At 41.0% G+C, this 15,612-nt stretch overlaps 1 protein-coding gene across 2 annotated transcripts in view; it reads right to left on the reverse strand.

The window, feature by feature from the left end:
• Window positions 1-931: 931 nt before the first annotated feature.
• ehmt1b (euchromatic histone-lysine N-methyltransferase 1b) overlaps window positions 932-15,612 on the reverse strand; it is a 33,401-nt gene continuing 18,720 nt past the window's right edge. The window contains exons 8-26 of one of the 2 annotated variants that reach the window (XM_086053576.1): window positions 15,431-15,533; window positions 14,122-14,250; window positions 13,033-13,310; window positions 12,159-12,391; window positions 11,186-11,392; window positions 11,009-11,091; window positions 10,792-10,898; window positions 10,160-10,282; window positions 9,929-10,030; window positions 8,844-8,948; window positions 8,607-8,761; window positions 8,379-8,516; window positions 7,506-7,650; window positions 7,345-7,422; window positions 6,812-6,927; window positions 4,826-4,912; window positions 4,459-4,537; window positions 3,938-4,113; window positions 932-2,068 (exon numbers count right to left, since the gene is read on the reverse strand). In XM_086053576.1, coding sequence (XP_085909702.1) covers window positions 1,879-2,068; window positions 3,938-4,113; window positions 4,459-4,537; window positions 4,826-4,912; window positions 6,812-6,927; window positions 7,345-7,422; window positions 7,506-7,650; window positions 8,379-8,516; window positions 8,607-8,761; window positions 8,844-8,948; window positions 9,929-10,030; window positions 10,160-10,282; window positions 10,792-10,898; window positions 11,009-11,091; window positions 11,186-11,392; window positions 12,159-12,391; window positions 13,033-13,310; window positions 14,122-14,250; window positions 15,431-15,533 — 2,634 coding nt within the window. In that variant the 3' untranslated portion in view covers window positions 932-1,878. Of the gene's footprint in view, window positions 2,069-3,937; window positions 4,114-4,458; window positions 4,538-4,825; window positions 4,913-6,811; window positions 6,928-7,344; window positions 7,423-7,505; window positions 7,651-8,345; window positions 8,517-8,606; window positions 8,762-8,843; window positions 8,949-9,928; window positions 10,031-10,159; window positions 10,283-10,791; window positions 10,899-11,008; window positions 11,092-11,185; window positions 11,393-12,158; window positions 12,392-13,032; window positions 13,311-14,121; window positions 14,251-15,430; window positions 15,534-15,612 lie in introns of both variants that reach the window. The other variant, XM_086053575.1, reaches the window with a different exon arrangement.

Raw genomic sequence — 15,612 nt, forward strand, 5'->3', positions numbered from 1 at the left:
TTGAGTGAATGATAATTGTGGCACATCACAATTACTTCAACTTCAAAATGCAAAAGGAACGAAGTAAGAACTTACCGTAAACCACAGTAGATCGGGTCTCTGCCCATTTGGAGGAGTGGGGAACTTTTCTCTTCATGACTGTTCCAAACATATACTAAACCATCACAAGTGGATGAAAGTGAATGAGTGGCATCAAATTTTTGTCTGCAGGAGGCTCCAGTTCCAGGGTAGGGTCTCGCTTAGACATAGACACACCAGTTTCTCCCAACTTGGAATGCGGAAAGGCAGCTTCCTGCCAAGTTGTGTTTGAGGACCTTATCATCAGAATCCTCACTGGGAATTTCTACTGGATTTAGTTATCAAAAGCCTTTAAGTGCTCCTTTTGGCAGTCAGGAAGGGACAATCATCGGCGCTTTTGTAAAAACTGAAAAGCGTACCAGATTATGTTTTTGCATTTGTCACAGCATTTTGAATCTAATCTCATCCAAAGGGTTTGTTTACTTTCTGATAAACTTCCTGCTGCTTAGAATTTGCACTACGGTTGAGGACATAATTAGTATATCCCTTATCATGTAAGGGACTATCAATCAATTGAGTGACATGGAAGTTTGCTGCCTTATCTCTCTACCCTTCTGTAGTAATGCTAATCAAGCACATATCTTCTCATAGATCTTTTTAGCAGTCCATCGCATCAAAGTCATTTTCACAATCAAATTTAAAAAGGCAAATATCATCCCAGTCTTCACTCCGTTTCAACTTCCTGCGTGCTCCGATCGAAAGATAATTCAATAATTTGTTTGTGCTTTAAGGAGAAGAGCAAGAAAGTAAACTCTGAGGAAGAGATTCAAATATTATTCAAAAAGCAAAACCTCGGAGTCGAGAATGTTGCCTCCAGAGAGGAAATGCTACAAGTGAGGCAGTTCAGAAGAAATGCATTAGTAGTAAATTTATTGAAAAAAATACAACCAATTCAAATGCTGTTTCACAGTCCATGAATGTGTAACAGAAAATAATGGAAGTGCATCTTTGTAGGCTTTTTCTTTTTTCAACTTGAGATTTTGCACAACCGCACTTATCCACTACCGACTTAAAAAGATATGTTGGAAAAATCATGGAACAAATTATGAACAGAACCACTACAAGTACGATTACAAAACTGGAAATAAAACGGAACAATAAAAAAACACCGTAAGGTTCTCTTATCTTACAAACCATGTTCACCGGGGTAATGAGCATGTACGTTTAAAAAAAAAAAAAAGAGCAGTTTTTGTTACTCTTATCTGTTAAAATCCATTCTGCATCAAATGTGGGATATGTTACCACACAAGTACGTTCCCCCTCAACAAACAAGAGTAATAAAAGTTCAGTAAATTTACCTTATCAAGGAAGGACGCCGCATCCCAGTCTTTCGTATCCTTACTCACAATTTAACCTACCCTGGCATAATTTGTCTTTGTCTAAAATGTTAGGCAGTTTTTAAACGTTGGAAGAAATGACATGAGGAATTGTTAACTTAAATGTACATATATATACGCTGATTTTGGTGGAATGGTTCTCGATAACTGACAGCAAAAGGCCAAATGTTTCTTCCCGGTGATGTTAAATATGAAATGTAAAGACTGTTTAAATTGTCCTCGTTTCTGTTTGGTGACCCCCACTGGTCATTTTTAGCGTGGTGGCAAACCGGAGCAGTACATTCTTCAGGGGGTCCAATTGTGCATCTTGTTCACCATCACAAAAAGTTTGCCCAATTCTCAAAGGTTCGTGTTTCTATACAGTACAAGTTCATCGTAAAAAGTTCATCTGGACGTTGGGTCAGGTGTCCTCGGGTCCATGAGACGTGACGCGTGTGTAAATAAGCTGAGTGCGAGGCAACTTTTAAGAGGGGCTGGAGGGACCGTTGGAGGAGCTGGTGTCAGGGGAGGCACTGGGCTGCTGCTGGTTCTCTGGCGTGCTGTCCGCCTGCAACGACGTCATGGCTGCAGATGAGTACTTGCACTTGGAGGAGCCGCATTCACAGCTGAACACCTTGCTTTTCACTTCCCAAAAGTGGTCGCCGTAGTTAAATCTGAGAAGTGAGCAAAAAGAAAGCAATGGAGAGTCAAAAGTCTTTTATGTGTACATAACTCTGAAGTTGCCTCATTATTAGGTATGGAATGTTATCCAAGTCAGCATAAGACTACTGACTGCATAAGATACAAGGTCACTCTCTATAACAGGGATGGGCAACTGGCGGCCCGAGGGCCCCATGTGGACCTTGCCCACACTGTATGTGTGGCCCCTCAATTCATTAAACCAAAATTTGGGAGGTTTGATTTTTGTGAAAAAAGAATGCGCAAAATCAGTTCTTGCACTTAATGATGCTGAGGGCTGGAACTTTTATACATGCATTGAGCATGAAATATATCAAGATCAATATAAAAAAACAGCATGATTTTTGTGATGTCAAAAAAAAAAAAGGAGACCAAGATAAATCATTAAAAAAATATCCATCTTTCAAGTGACTTATGACAACTCAATTGAAAACAAAACTGAAATCTTTTAAGATTTGGAAAAGTTTTGAAAAAGGATGAATAATTGTGACTATACTATACCTTGGGGGAAAATACATTTTAATTTAATCTAATTTAATTTCTACAATAATTTGGTTGCGTAAATGCAAAGTTGGGCATTCTGTGAGATTGAAGGACCAGTCCATCGTTGACGAACGCCTGTTTTGCTGATGATTGATGGGACACCTTTTAAAAATGACAGAATGACAAATGACGGAAGTGGGGTTACATCCTTCAGTGTGATCGTATCAAAACACATCCATCAATCCGTGACTGATGGAGCACGGTATGCCCGTTTTTCTGATGTTTTTTGGGGGAGCGACTGACGGACCAACGGACTTCTGACGGACTAGCTCACGGACTTAACTGACAGACTGACTGATGATTACAATTCAGTTCGTCACGAAAAATGACAGACTGACGGATGATGGACGGGTACCCTGGCCGCTGACAGATGACGGGCAAGCAAAATTTAGTAAAATGCCCACCTCTGTAAATATGGACACTCAAACTATTACTTTGTAGCAGCACCTAAGGCTTTTATTCCAGCATTGTTATTTGGGTCTCCTGTGCAAAGCCTTCTTCAGATCACCCCACAGATGTTCTACTGGATTGCGGTCTGGACTCAAAACCTTAACGTTCTTCTAGTGAAGCCATTTTTTTGAACAATCATCTTCAGAAAACAGGTGAGCTGTGATTGGTCGTTATCTGAGCCCTGAGCAACTGTGATGTCATTTTCAGTCGACAGAAGTGACAAAATGGCCGCCCCCTGAGATGGCTAAAAATGGCTTTAATATGGATGTGTGATTTGCTTATCATGGTGAAAGATAAAGCTCGTGTTTACCTTTCAGCAGAAGCCTGAAAGTTTGTGACAACACTGACTGACTGATCTTTGGAACTGTTCATAATTCCCTCCATCTTAACTGAGACCCCAGTTCCATTTGACGAAACACAGCCCCAAAGCGTGATGCTGCCACCACCATGCTTCTCTTCAGGTATGATGTTGTTTTGGTGATGAGCTTGAGATGTTGTGTTTGCACCAAATATACTTTTTGGAATACAGGCCGAAAAGTTCAAGTTCAACCTTGGTTTCATTGGACCACAACACATTTTCCCACATGCCTAATTTTCAAGTTGTTGAAAATCTTGTTTTTTTTTTTTAACTTCATTTGGATCATTTTAACAGTGTGACTATGTTTGTGTTTGTATTTCCAAGTTGTGTAGAAGTGTACCACAAGCTTACGTAATATTTATGCCAAGGTAGAATTTTTGGTAAACTTTTACATTCTCACGATGTTCAAATTTCAACATGAGATGCAGCACTGTTGGAAAAGAATCACTGTAGAGCAGAATTTGAAATAATAGTTATAAGAAAAAATAGTTACCCCAGCTCTTCTCCTGCCTTGATGTTTTCACTGGCAAAGAAGGCAATGTGGGGGAAACGCAAGTCCTGGTGTGTGGTGAACACTCTGCAGGCAAACAAGTTGGGCTCGCACATGTGGTTGAGGAACCGACTGATGTTTCCATAGAAACGAGCATCGATGCAGTAGAGATCTTGTGGCTGAGAGGCAAAGATATAACAACAATAATGAAATGCGCAAACAGCTTCATAAATAAGGTGACGATCCATCGCTGAAAGAAAAGTTCTATCAGTTACATGGTAGGATACTAACACGACACCAAGAATAATTATGGACTGTCAAGCCGCCGTATCACTGTATTGCATCACTATGCTAGTATTCCAAAAAGTCACACAGTATGGATCTGCTCTGATGACTATTTTGGGCAATGGAAACACGAAACCAGAGTAACGGACGAACAGAGCGGCAATTTTCCTTCTAAATACAAACATCTTCAGCCAGGGTAACATTCGGAAAAAGGATGAATAATTGTGGCTATACTGTACCTTGTCATCTAAACTGAAAAGGTAAGCATCGTTTTGCCTCATTTCAGCTTCCGCTTCAGAGATGATCTCACCTACGTACCTGTTTGACAAGCAGGAGTCAACTTCACTCACGTGCTAATGATGTTTGCAGGACAAATCGCTAGAGTTGCACATTGCAAGTATTGCTACTGCTGCTATTTTGTTGAAGCTAGGCAACATTCTGTGTGACTATCACAACTATGCCCTTTCGTGACATTATGAAGGGCCATGTTTGAGAATCGCGCTCGTGCACATCAGTAAGGGGTGGATTAGTGAAGTAAGGTTACATTCAAATCCTGCTAGCGGATAAAACTGAAAACTTCGTCTTGAAGTTAATTGAGAGACTTACTCGCATACAAAGGTCCCTTGTGGTATGTCTTGTAGTGCTCGGACACCCCAGCCCTTCTTACTGGTCCTAAAGAGCTCAAGTCTGGTCCTGGGTTACATGACATATTATTGGTTCTCTCTTGTTACATTCAGATATATTCAGAGTTTCCGAATTCAACAATCTACCGTATTTTTCAGACTATAAGTCGCACTTTTTTCATAATTTGGCTGGCCCTGCGACTTGAATATATTAAAAGTAGAGCTCGGACTAGCATCCGGAATCCCCGTTTCCTAATCATGTTGCCTTTCGTTTGGAGGTTGGCAAATACTTTTGTTGCATTACCTCTGGTGGCCAGAAGGAGGCAGTAATGCACCAATAGTATTCGTCACATCCCAGGAAGAAGTAGTGGTAGTCATGCATTACTACCGATGGCTGTCACGATCTGTGACCACTGCACGATGTGAGGTGCGCAAACACAGAAGCTCACCACTTTTGATCCCTAACTACGGCAACCAAACTAAGTCAAAATATGGACGCAAATGCCTACGCAATCTGAGGTGCAGGTTCGTTTAAAGATTACAAAATATAAGAAACGTACACCTAGAATGTATGACGTGCCCTCATGTCCAATATATTTTCATTATCTTTGAAAATGAAGTTCTATTAAAAGAGTATACGAAAGAAATAAGAGTTGGAATTAGGACAAAATACCTAACACTACCCATATTCCTGTGTTAGAGAAACACATTTTGAGACGTTAAATGACATCTATCCTTGTAATGATTTTCTCAGACAAAATTCAAAACAAACTAACAGTGTTTTTTGTAACTTAATAAAATCTTATATTAAAATTAATTAAATCTAATCTAAGTCCGTGGCACGATCCGAGCACGCATGCACAGGAGGTTGGCCGTATTTGTTCGCTAAACCTACGGCAACTACACTAGGACAAAACACATTATTTATCTATCTACTGTATCCATCTATCCATCCATCCATCCATCCATCCATCCATCTATCTATCGATTCTACCTTTGGCCAAAATGCAACACTGGATTCTAGTTACAGTAAGCCATTTTAAACTAAAAGAAACACTTTTCCGTAGATAGAAGTCAAAGTTTCGTCCAACCAGAACTCACTTGCTGATGTCAACACAGATGCGTCCGGAAATTCACTGGCGCCCTAACACCACTCTTGAGAGTGTTTGTGAGTGTTCAGAGAGGCACAGCGTGCTTCCCTCCCATTAATTACCAAACACCGCCTATGTTATAAACCAATCAGCAGATCATTCTTGAACTGTTTTCATCTGCCTGACGCACTGGCTCCAATTCTCCTTTTTTGGGGCACTCTGAATAACCGAATGACAGAATTGAATAATGCTCTAAGGTTACGAACGGTCTGAGTGAAGCAGTACGCGCTCGGGGCGTATTTCTGAACGTTGCTATGATTAGGGAACAGGGATTTTGGTTGCGAGTCCGAACCCTACTGTTCTTGGTCTTGTTTTCTGACAAATAAAAATCTCCCAAAAAATGTGTGACTTACCATGTATACTCCGGAGTGAATTATGTTTTTTTTTTTTCTTTTTCATGTATCATTTTTTTGAACTGTGCGACTTATACTCTGGAGCAACAAACCAAAAGAGATCGCTTTTATAGTTATCCATCCATCCATCATCGATACCGCTTAGCCTCACAAGGGTCGCGGGTGTGCTGGAGCCTATCCCAGCTGTCTTCGGGCAGTCGGTGGGGTACACCCTCAACTGGTTGCCAGCCAATCACAGGGCACACAAAGACAAACAATCATTCACATTCGCACCTAGGGACAATTTAGAGTGTTCAATTAACCTAACAAACATGGAATGTAGGAGGAAACTAGAAAAACTACACAGGCACAGAGAGAACATGCAAACTCCACACAAGAAGGCCGTAGCCCGGAATGGAACCCTGGACGCCTGTGCTGTGACGCCGATGTGTTAAGATATACAAATACTAAAAAAAAAATCTTTACCTGAGTCCGTTTTGCACCACCCTGTTTTTGCAGGTCCTCCAACAGGAACAAGCATGGTTACACTCAAAGATGAGGGGGGGCTCCTCGCGGCAGAATTCAGGTAGAAGACAACCACCCTAAAATTTCAACATAATGCCCAGTTAACAAAGAACCTACAGTATGATGTCAAGCAGCAAACTGTTACAGCTCTGCAAATAGGATGTTTATACACACGCGTATATATGCACACACACGTTTACAGCATGCTTAACCTGGGCAGTGCTGAATAGAAGTGCTAGAGCCGCGTCTGTCATGGACTGGTTGTATCGGAATGCCTATTTTTTAGATTCAGTCTGATAAAGTCCTACACTTGTCTGTTTTTTGCTGATATTGGACTCATATCCAATCTCAATATCGGATCGAGACACCCCAGTTGTTGATCTATGCCGATCTTTTCAACCCAATTCAAACCCAACTCTGCGCCCACTTAAAATGTATGGAACAATCTTAGAAATCAAAAAGCTCTTTTTCACATGGTTGTGTCTCCATCTTACCGCATCATACCAGCAGCGCAGACTGAGCTGTCCACACATACAGACGCTTGAAGAGCAGTCTTCCTTGCAAACGCAGTACTGTGTTGTCAGGGACGCACAGAACAGTAACATTGATGACTTGAGAGTAGACACCAGCTGGAATTTCTCAGCGATACATTTACCTGCAAGTGTGTTATGTTTCTATCGATGTTCATCGGGGAGGTAACGCAGTTTTCGAGGATGTACTTGTAGTCATCTGGGTAAGGTTCACTGTCAACAGCATTGACACAGGGAAGGGGAACTCTCTCCTGCCCGAGAGCAATGTCACTGTACATAAACCAAACGTGCAATGTTGATGAGGGTCCCTGGCTGATTTTGCAGTTTGCCGCACAAAGCAAGGCCCCTTATCTTTCTACAACACTTTGCCATGTGAAAGCTTCTGTTTACCTCATAACAGTCACAATGACCCCTAGATAGATTTCATTCGCTCTATGCTCTCTTTTAACATGACTTTTGTTCATATGAAATCTTGTTTAAAGGGGAAGTCAACCCAAACATATTTTTTCAAGAATATGTTCTATGCAAGCCCACTAGTTGAAACAAGGCATTCTGATAAATATTGCGTTTGTGGAATAAGAGTTAACCCACCCATTTTTGGCCATCTCTGGGGGTAGCCATTTTGTCACTTTTTGTCGACTGAACATGACATCAAAGACCCTCAGGGCTCAGATAATGACCAATCACGGCTGACCTGTTTTCTGAAGCTGAGCCGTGATTTGTCGTTACCTGAGCCCTGAGCAGTTATGATGTCATTTTCAGTCGACAGAAGTGACAAAATGGCCGCCCCCTAAAATGGCTAAAAACGGGTGGATTAACTCTTATTCCATAAATGCAATATTTATCAAAATGCCTTGTTTCAACTAGTTGTCTTGCATAGAACATATTCTTGAAAAAAATGTGTTTGGATTGATTTCCTCTTTAAGGCCTTGAATTTAAAAAATGAAGCACATATCAATGTGAACCTGTGAAGGCTTTTTTCCATTGCTTGAATGAACCTGACGTTCTTGGCATCTTTCTCTCGCCTGTTGGCCTGCAGTGCTGCAAACGTTTTGGAGTTGTGGCTGCAGCAGTCTGAAGGAGCTTCTCCTTCACGATTCTTTCGGGAAACATCCGCTCCTCGAGATAGGAAAAGCCTAGAGGGCAGGACAGTGAACTTAATTAATGTGAAAATATGACACCTGATGTACGATTGGAATAGCCTTCACACAACTGCAGCAACTTACACAACACAGTCCAGGCGATTTTCCCGAGCAGCTATGTGCAGAGGAGAGTCCCCATGGATATTTACAGCGTGGAGATCACAGTGTGCGTCCAGGAGCAACGTGGCAATCTCAACACTGCCAGAGAATGCTGCCCAGTGAAGACAGATGTTTTCTTCCTGAAATTGTGACCACAATCCTACAATTACATGTCTGATTTCTTTGTAAAAAGTCCAAAGTGCAAGTGTGTTTTAGGGCAACCTTGTCTCTGATGCTGATGTCAGCTCCTTTGGATAGAAGCAACTTGACCTGGTTCACATGTTTGTATTCTGTGGCCCAAATCATGGCTGTCCAACCTCCATCATCCTGCAGGAAAAATCAAACATATTGGTCACCCACAGTCAAGCTATGGTTAAAGTAACACTCAGTTTCTCACAGTATTGTCCACCTACATAACCATTTAAAACTGTCGCACCGTTAAGCCCCTTTCACATACTGTAAGTCAAATTTAAAGCCGACTTTTTTCTGTCTGAAATATACTCCTGAATTTCCCAACTCCCAAGATACTGTCTGAGGCAGAGGCGCAGTGAAAAGCAATAGTGGACAGGAAGTTTAACACGCAAGACTCACTTCTCATGTGCTGATGGTAGAAGTTGCACACCAGTCACTGTCCGACAAGTGTTTTATACATCACACCAGACAGTGGTGCAGCTTTTGGCATGTGTCATTATCTGTTTTGGGGAAGCTGTCTCGCATGTGAACAAGCACACAGACAAGACAAGGGTACAAGCTGACAAATGTTGATATGCCAATTTGGTGTGAAAGGGGCTAGTGTTGCAACATTTAAGATTTTTTTTTTTTAATGAAACTGTCACTCGCTTGCAGCAAGTCAAACATTCTGAACATTGAAAAGCTAAATTAGCCTTGAGACCATCATTTCTGAATGCTTCAACAGCAAATAAAATGGTTTGTTTCTAATAATAAATAAATGATGAAAAGTATGTTCCTCATTAAAGCTACCAAAAAAGCACATGTTATGTTTCACAACACAACTCTCTTAAATGTTGGAACTCAAATATTGACCACTTTATTATGATGTATTACCATAGATAAAACTACTGTATTAGATAAATAACCACTAAATTCAGTACTACAGTAGTCAGCGCACAAGTATCAGGGTGGATCTCTTCCTGTAAGAGGTTAATACATTACTTTCTGTAACAGGTGAATTCAAAGACAGTGGAATTCTAAATGTGTAAATGTAAATTAGGTCGGCTGTTTACTCAGGGAATCCTCCTGGAGTAAGTCCCAAATTATCTCATAGTTACATGCAAAGTGTTACTGACCTGACAGTTTATGTTGACGTATCCCGTACACAGGAGGTACTCAACAATGCTGTAATGACCAGACTTGGCCGCTAGGTGGAGACATGTGAACCCTTCAACATCCTGAGTAGAGTGGAGAATTTAGTCCTGACCAGCGATGTGTAAATTGCTCAAAAGAACAAATATGAATATGAATGTGACAGACTAGATCAGATGGGCTGCAATCTTCTTTTGCAAGTGGAGGCGACAGACCTTGTGCATGGCGCTGGCTCCAGCTCTCAGCAGGTACATGACCGTCTCAATGTGGTTGTTTTCACAGGCATCCATCAGCGGTGTCCGATGATCTTCGTCGCAAGTTTCCAAGTTTGCACCAGCCTTTAAGTGGAGAAACATTGATTCGTTTTTAATTAGTATTAATTATAGTGTAAATAAACAAGAAAATGGAATACGATCAACAACCTCCATCTTGTGAAATTTACCATAAATATGAGCATCCAGACATACTAAATGGGATTACTTGTTACAGCAAAAAGTATTATGTGAATGGAACTCAGTTAGACATTAAATCATCTAACTCTGCATACACATCAATTTTGTTTTTCAAATCGGTTGAGATTAGACAAGCACAAGATATTTTCAAGCGGCTGATGATGTGGATTTGAAAACTTTTTGAATTTACCGGTAATTGGACGTAATCCAAACAGTTCTGGTAGATACTTAAGGACATGTAGGCATGCCGGTTGTTCACAAAGAAATAGAAAAACCCAAGATGGAGGAAACATAACCTCATCTAATCTTTGGTGAAAGTAATAAAGGTGAGGCATCGAAGTCAGCAGGGTGCAAGCCCTATAAATAGGGAATACATGCTATTTAGAAGTTCTTACTTGCACAAGCATGTGGCAGATTTCCTTTTGTCCTCCCTCAGCTGCAGCATGGAGAGGGGTGCGTTTGTTCTGCGACTCCATCTTAAAGTTGGGGTCGATGCCGTCCACTGCATATTACATGAAGATGGGAATCATGTTAAAACATTTCAATGAATGTACTTTGTAGAAGGACGCTATCCACATATCACGGAATGACAAGATAGAGGTTCAAACTCACCCAGCATGAGCACAACCTTCTTAAGCTCTCCCTGTTTGGCTGAGAGGTAAAGTTGCTTTGGGTGAAAACGCAGCTTCTTGGGTCTGATCAAAACAAATACATATACAGTAAATATTCCAAATGGAGGGTCTCGCATTTGATGTTGAATAAATTCATACTAAAGCAATGAACACATACTTCTCTGTGTCAAGAGCAACCAGGATGCTTTCAAGAGTTTCTCGGGGAAGAACTGGAGATGGGGCTGTTGCTTCCATATCACCCTGCAGTTCTGAGCTGCTGGAGGATCCCGGGACAGCAAGGGAGTCTAGCCCCGGTGGCAAACCAGCACAAAGCGAGCTATCTGCTCTCCCATTGCCATCACTAGCCACAGCCGGGCGTAAAGAGCTGGACATAAAAACAACAGTGTCTTGAATTCACACCATCCATTCATGCATTTTCAGTGCCGCTTACCCTCACACTCTGAGCAAAAACAAACAAAAGACAACCAATACTGACAATTTTGGGCATACAGTGGTACCTTGACTCACGTGTCTAATTCGTTCCGTGACCAGGCCTGTAACTCAATTGCAACACCTAGCCAATTTTCCTCATTAAAATGAATTGAGATGCCATAAATCCTTTCCAGCCCCCTCCCCAAAACCACTACCATTTTGTTACATGTTTTAATAAAGGAAACTTGCACTACAATTGTACAATATAAATATAAGAACATAATAAAAATTAAAAAAAGAGATTTTAAACAACCAGTTCTTATTAAACGCAATCAAGCCAAATGTCACATACAGACACAATGTGCTACGTGTGTTTTGTGTGCCTGTAGAGTGGGTGTGGCCACAACTAACATTGTGGGGAAGCTTTGATTCCCCACAATGTTAGTTCAATATCCTCCATGACCTTCTATTTATATTTGTGAATTTGACTATTTATCCCATGCAAGAAACAGTTGAAAGTGATTGTTGTTATCCCACCCCCCCCCCTTCCCCCATTTAAATAGAACGGTGGTGTATCTATATACACTATATAAAATTTGGCTTGCAAAAGAAAAACTATGACTACGCGACGGTTGGTAATTAAAAAAAAAACAATCATGGGAAAGTCAAGGTACCACTGCATATGGTACGACAGTTAGAAGGTAACGCAGGTCATTTACCTGCCAGTGGTGGTGTCCGCTCGGCCCTCATGGGCTCCGGGCGGAGCTGGTCCGTAAGCAGGTGTGGGGGGTACAGTGGAGGTTGTGTCAGCCTTGGCGATGGTGACCTCCTTGGCCTTGCTGGCCTCCTCCCCGCAGTGGGGGCAGAAGCTTTGACCTTTCAGCACCGAGGCACAGGCACGGTGAAAGCGATGTGAGATGTTACTGTCTGGTTGACACTCCATGAATGTGCCCTGCGCAGCCAAAGATAAAACATCTCAACTCATTTCTTTTTTGATAATAATTGCATAATTGCAACCTCTGAAGTATTTCTGTTGAACTCTTTTCTTACGATTTCAGAGACACTTGAGCTACACGCGGGAAATGAACTTTTAGATATTTAGATATATATCTAAAAATTAGAGTATATACACTGGCAACTTTATTAGTTAATCAATGCCTTGTTAATGAAAACCAAATGAGCTGATCACAAGGAGCATGTAATGTACATGGTGAACAGATAATGTGATAGATCTATACAGTTGTAAAGCGATGTCAGCCTTAAAAAAATATGTCAGTTCATGAGGGATATTATCATCGCTACATTCCCCTATCAGAAGTCAGCATAATATTTCTTGACTAACAACTTTTTCCTGGGTAAGGTGTTCACCGGTTACTGTGCGATTTAATGACCTTTTTGTCATTTACCCATCGCATGTGATTACATGACAATATTTTGCCAAAATTTGGATCCAAATGAAGGACCACATGATTTTACTTGGGTCTTGAGCTAAAGCAAATAACTGACAAAAAAAAAAAATTCCCTTTGAGGAACCATCTGCAGTTGTTCTTGACAGTGTGTCCCAATTGATAGATGATACTGGCGTGTACTCACAGCCCTGCAGAAGAAGCCACAGCCAGGGCAGCACTGGTGCTTGACCATGCCGTTGCGGTGGTCCTCACATAGAACTAGTAGCTGGACAGAGTTGGAGGGACGCATCATTTCTTGTTTCAAGACAGCACCCTGGCACCGGGTCAACTGTCCATCAACACTCTCTGTAGCCATGCATTTCCTGTCTGCCAGGATGAGAATCTCTCGACTCTTGGGGGTCTCCATACGGCAGCTGCACAGTGGCAGCTCCTGGGCCTCCTCCATTGTTGAATTTGATGTCTCTGCAAAGTCCGAAAGTCATTTGCAATACAGTACTTGACATGGGTTTTTTTTTTCAACAAACATATAAACTGGTCTCCTTTGACCTGAAAACTTAACAGGTAGAGAGCGTCTAGAAAGAAAATAATTCTACTTTAAGTGTAATTATTTACAACCTAATTCCAAAATGTATTCAATTATTTTGAGGTAATAGTTCATCTTTCAGCAGGATAATTAATGACCCTAAACCTACAGCCAAGATATCAAAGGAGTGGCTTCAGGACAACTCTGTCAATATTCTTGGGTGGGCTTAGCCAAGACTTGAATCTGGCGAGGTCAGAAAATGGCAAACTTGTGGCATCATATTCAAAAAGACTTGAGGCTTTAATTGCTGCAAAGGGTGCATATAAAATGTATCGAGTAAATGTTAGAATAATTACAGAAGGTAGAGTTCTTAGTTTTTTTTATTACTTTATTACATTTGTAAGGCTGTGTCAAACCTTGGGGGAAAATACAGTACTCAATTTTGGAATAAGAATAAACAAAATGTGGAAAAAGTGAAGCGCTGCCAATAATTTCCAAACACGCTGTACAAAATAACTTAATGTATAAAGTGCACATAGGAATTTCTAAAGGAAATGAGAAGAAAGTACCACATAGGTAAAAGCTTGGTAACTATGAACTTGTATGCAGGGAATAAGTACATGACATAAATATAGTATTGCTAAAACATCAACATTAAACTGATAATAAATGTGCACATGCACACACTGTACGACCATTGTAGTTTGTAATTATTACAAACATAAATAGACTAGACTCTTACGAGCTCACCTTTGCCTTCTGAACTGGCATCAGGCTCATGGAGTGGCAGTTTGTCAGGTGGTGTTATCTGGGAGTGTTCATTTCTGTCTTCTGTGTGCATCATAAATGCAGCTGCAGGCTCAGTGATGGACTCTGGTTCTGGGCAGAGAAATACAAGTTGGTTGAAGAAAACTACAGTCTTAGTATCAATAATAACATTAATCAGACAATACTCAGGTGGTGTGAACTAGATTGTCTTAATTGTGAGAATGGAATTGTGAGGTCTTAAAAACAATCATTTAATTGTGTATGTTATTGTCCTGTAGATGGCCAAAGTTGGGTGAATATTAACCCATTAAGGCCTTTTGCGCCTGGCTCAACAGCTCCCCAAAACCTAAGGTCGTCTTTGGAATTACCCTTGAAGACCTGAAGTTTCCCCAGACATTCAACACCTACAAAATAATTAATATCTCAGCCCCTGTAGCAGACAGAAACCTAATTCCAAAAGATTTTGAGACCAGAGACATATGGCTTTCACACAGGCCCGAATTTATTAATCTTTACTGTTTCAATCGAAGATATAAAAATAAAGTGTCAGTGTAAGAGAAGCACTATTTTTAATTTTAAAAATCGAGTGGTAATTACCATCCTCTATTTTGTTACAAGGACGTCGATATTGTCATTATCTACAAACATATATCACATTCAAATGGTTCTACTGGTTCAAAGTCTATAAGCGCATCGCCTATATCACTGCCGTTACTCATTTCAAAGCTCCCGCGAAACAAACATTTTTCCTCTTCTGTGTCTGCATAGTCAGCATGGCTGCGTGACATTTTCGATCCATTTCATTCGAAAACAACTCTTTCCCGCAGCTGAAGTTGAATATGATCACGTGACGAGACTGCAGGGCTATATGGCCATAAGGCTACGTTTGATTGGTGAAACGCAGTCACATGGTAGAGCCTGTCGCAGGTCTCTGACAAAATAAATGCGCCTTTCTCAGAGAGAGAGAGAGAGAGAGAGAGAGAGAGAGAGAGAGAGAGAGAGAGAAGAGAGAGAGAGAGAGAAGAGAGCAAAAGAGGGGGAGAGAGAGAGAGAGACGCATATAGACGCGTACATGTTGCCTAATGTAGCGGAGTAAGAGTACAGTTACTTCTTCACAAATCTACTCGAGTAAAAGTAAAAAGTGTAGTGATTTAAAACTACTCCTAGAAGTACAAAATCTCAGTAAAACTTACTCAAGTAAATGTAACGGAGTAAATGTAACTCGTTACTACCCACCTCTGGCTGGGTGACAAAGTAGGCCTACAGGTGTGGACACGGTGAGAGTTCTTACCTTTGACCATGACTGTCCTCTTGCACTTCCTCGATGGCCTGAGCCAGGCATTGTCTTCTTTAGTTTTCCTCTTTAACTTCTTCTTTAGACTAGACTCTGTGCTCTGAGGCAAATGGAAGTTCGGCGATGAGACGATTTCGGTGTCAGAGAAAGAGAAACTTCGCTTGAATCTTGTCGATAAA

Source organism: Filicampus tigris, chromosome 15, assembly GCF_054856515.1.
Source record: "Filicampus tigris isolate MCC_2025a chromosome 15, RoL_Ftig_1.0, whole genome shotgun sequence".
Lineage (NCBI taxonomy): Eukaryota > Metazoa > Chordata > Actinopteri > Syngnathiformes > Syngnathidae > Filicampus > Filicampus tigris.